The 2148-nt window shown below is 35.1% G+C and overlaps 1 protein-coding gene across 1 annotated transcript; it reads left to right on the top strand.

The window, feature by feature from the left end:
• Positions 1-780: 780 nt before the first annotated feature.
• On the top strand, positions 781-1887 carry LOC122271169 (tigger transposable element-derived protein 4). Its single transcript, XM_043051520.2, has one exon. The coding sequence runs from the start codon at positions 781-783 to the stop codon at positions 1885-1887; it is 1107 nt and encodes a 368-aa protein (XP_042907454.2).
• Positions 1888-2148: the final 261 nt, after the last annotated feature.

Here is a 2148-nt window from a genome sequence, read left to right as displayed (position 1 = left end):
ATTTCTAATTAATCTTCAACATCAATTTCATTACTTTCTTAATTTCATATAGTTGGCCATGGGTATACCCTACACTGTTGTTTTTTTTAAAGTTAAATACCTCTGCACGGTATACATTTAACCGGTACTCCGAACACTGATGTTTCTCCTAATCTATACTCATCAGATATTAAAATTTTGAATAAGTATAATAATATCAACGAATAAATTAATACAGTCGGACTTCTATTTAACGAAATTCCATTTTACGAATTTCTCTATTTTGCGAATTTTTTCGTGGAACCAAGAACATTTTGGAAATTTCTTCGTTAAATAACTTCTAAATAGCGAAGTGAATTTTCTATTTAACGAATTTTTTTTTTTAGATCTACTTTCCCCATTTCCCAAAATATTTGAGAAAATTATTAACTTGTTAACGCATTTTATGGGGGAAATGACCTTGAACTGATTTTCGCATCCCCTTAACTTTTAGAGAAAGCAGTAAAATTCCTTTCCCTTTTTGTTTGCATTTCATACAGGAAATGCAACGTCACTAGAAAAGGGGGGAAAGGGTCAAATTCCTTGAATAGGAAATGAGCAGAGAAGATAAAATGAATGGGTCATCAAAGTGTGTGGTCCCTGGTCCCTTATTGACATGTCCTATTATCCCCACCCCCACTGTTCACTTCCTTTCTAGAAAAACTTTCAATGTTCACTCAGTAGAGCTCCGTTCTCGAAATCGCCTCCTGTTTTTAGATTGCTGATCAGAGTGCTGCTTGTTGCTTTTCTTGCGGCTGCAAAATGTCGAAGCGAAAGTGCCTGACTATTAAAGAAAAAAATTTAATTCTTCAAGAAGTGGATAGAGGTGTAAAAAAAAAAGATATTGCATCAAAATTTGGTATTCCTTCAAGCAGCTTATCAACGATAATAAGAAACCGTGATAAGATTGAAAACAATGATTTACCAAATCCTTGTTCAAAACGTTTGAAAACATGTGTCTATGAAGATGTGAATGAGGCAGTTTTGAAGTGGATACACGCAATGCGAGATAAAAACGTGCCGATCTCTGGACCTTTAATAACCGAGAAAGCAATGCAATTTGCAAAGGCATTGGGACACGATGAATTTCGAGGAAGTAGTGGATGGCTTGACAAGTTTAAAAGAAAACAAGGAATTGTAGGAAAAGTTATGTCTGGTGAAAGTAATGACGTCAGTGATAAGGACTGTGAAAGTTGGATTGCAGAGACTCTTAATAAAATTTTAAAAGATTATAAGCCAGAAAACATTTTTAATGCTGATGAGACGGCTTTATTTTTTCAATGTTTGCCTCAAAAGACCCTAACATTTAAAAATGAAAAATGCTTTGGAGGAAAACACAGCAAAGCAAGAATAACTATCATGCTAGGGGCAAATATGACTGGCAATCAAAAACTAAAACCCTTAATTATAGGAAAAAGCAAAACTCCAAGATGTTTTAAGGGCACAAAATCTTTGGAGGTTGATTATGAATTCAACAAAAAATCATGGATGACGGCAGACATTTGTGAAAAATGGATTCAAAAGTTGGACAAACTTATGATTGCAGAGCATCGCAAAATTGCTCTAATTTTCGACAATTGCCCTGCCCACCCGAAGGATATCAACAAAAAACTGAAAAACATTACAGTTTTCTACTTGCCTCCAAACACTACATCGAAGCTACAACCAATGGATCGAGGGGTGATTCAAAACTTTAAACTGCACTACCGCAAAAGAATGGTACGAAAAGTTATCGCTGCGCTTGAAAATAAGCAATCAATGCCAAAGATCAATTTGCGAGAAAGCATAACAGAACTTTCCAAAGCATGGAACTCTGATGTTACAGATCGCACCATTCGTAACAGTTTTGCTAAAGGTGGGTACAGCTAAGAGAGAACCACGAAATTAATGATGATGTACGGATAAATGATTTTCTTTCTATTGATTCTGAAGCTAAAACCACCGAAACATTAACTGAATCAGATATTTTGGACTTTGTGAAAAATAAAAACAATACAGCTATTGTGAGGAAGACGAAGAAGATGAAGACGGAAATGATGAAGAAGTTAGCAAGCCTTCATATGATGAAATGTTAAAATCATTTGAAACAATTCGACGTGGATTGCAGTTTGAGGAGAATACGCCTGAAGG

Source organism: Parasteatoda tepidariorum, chromosome 10, assembly GCF_043381705.1.
Source record: "Parasteatoda tepidariorum isolate YZ-2023 chromosome 10, CAS_Ptep_4.0, whole genome shotgun sequence".
NCBI lineage: Eukaryota > Metazoa > Arthropoda > Arachnida > Araneae > Theridiidae > Parasteatoda > Parasteatoda tepidariorum.
This window is presented reverse-complemented; position numbering and strand designations above follow the sequence as displayed.

Excerpts from the sequence above, each read along its gene's own strand:
- LOC122271169 (XM_043051520.2), top strand. The coding sequence starts at position 781 with ATGTCGAAGCGAAAGTGCCTGACTATTAAAGAAAAAAATTTAATTCTT.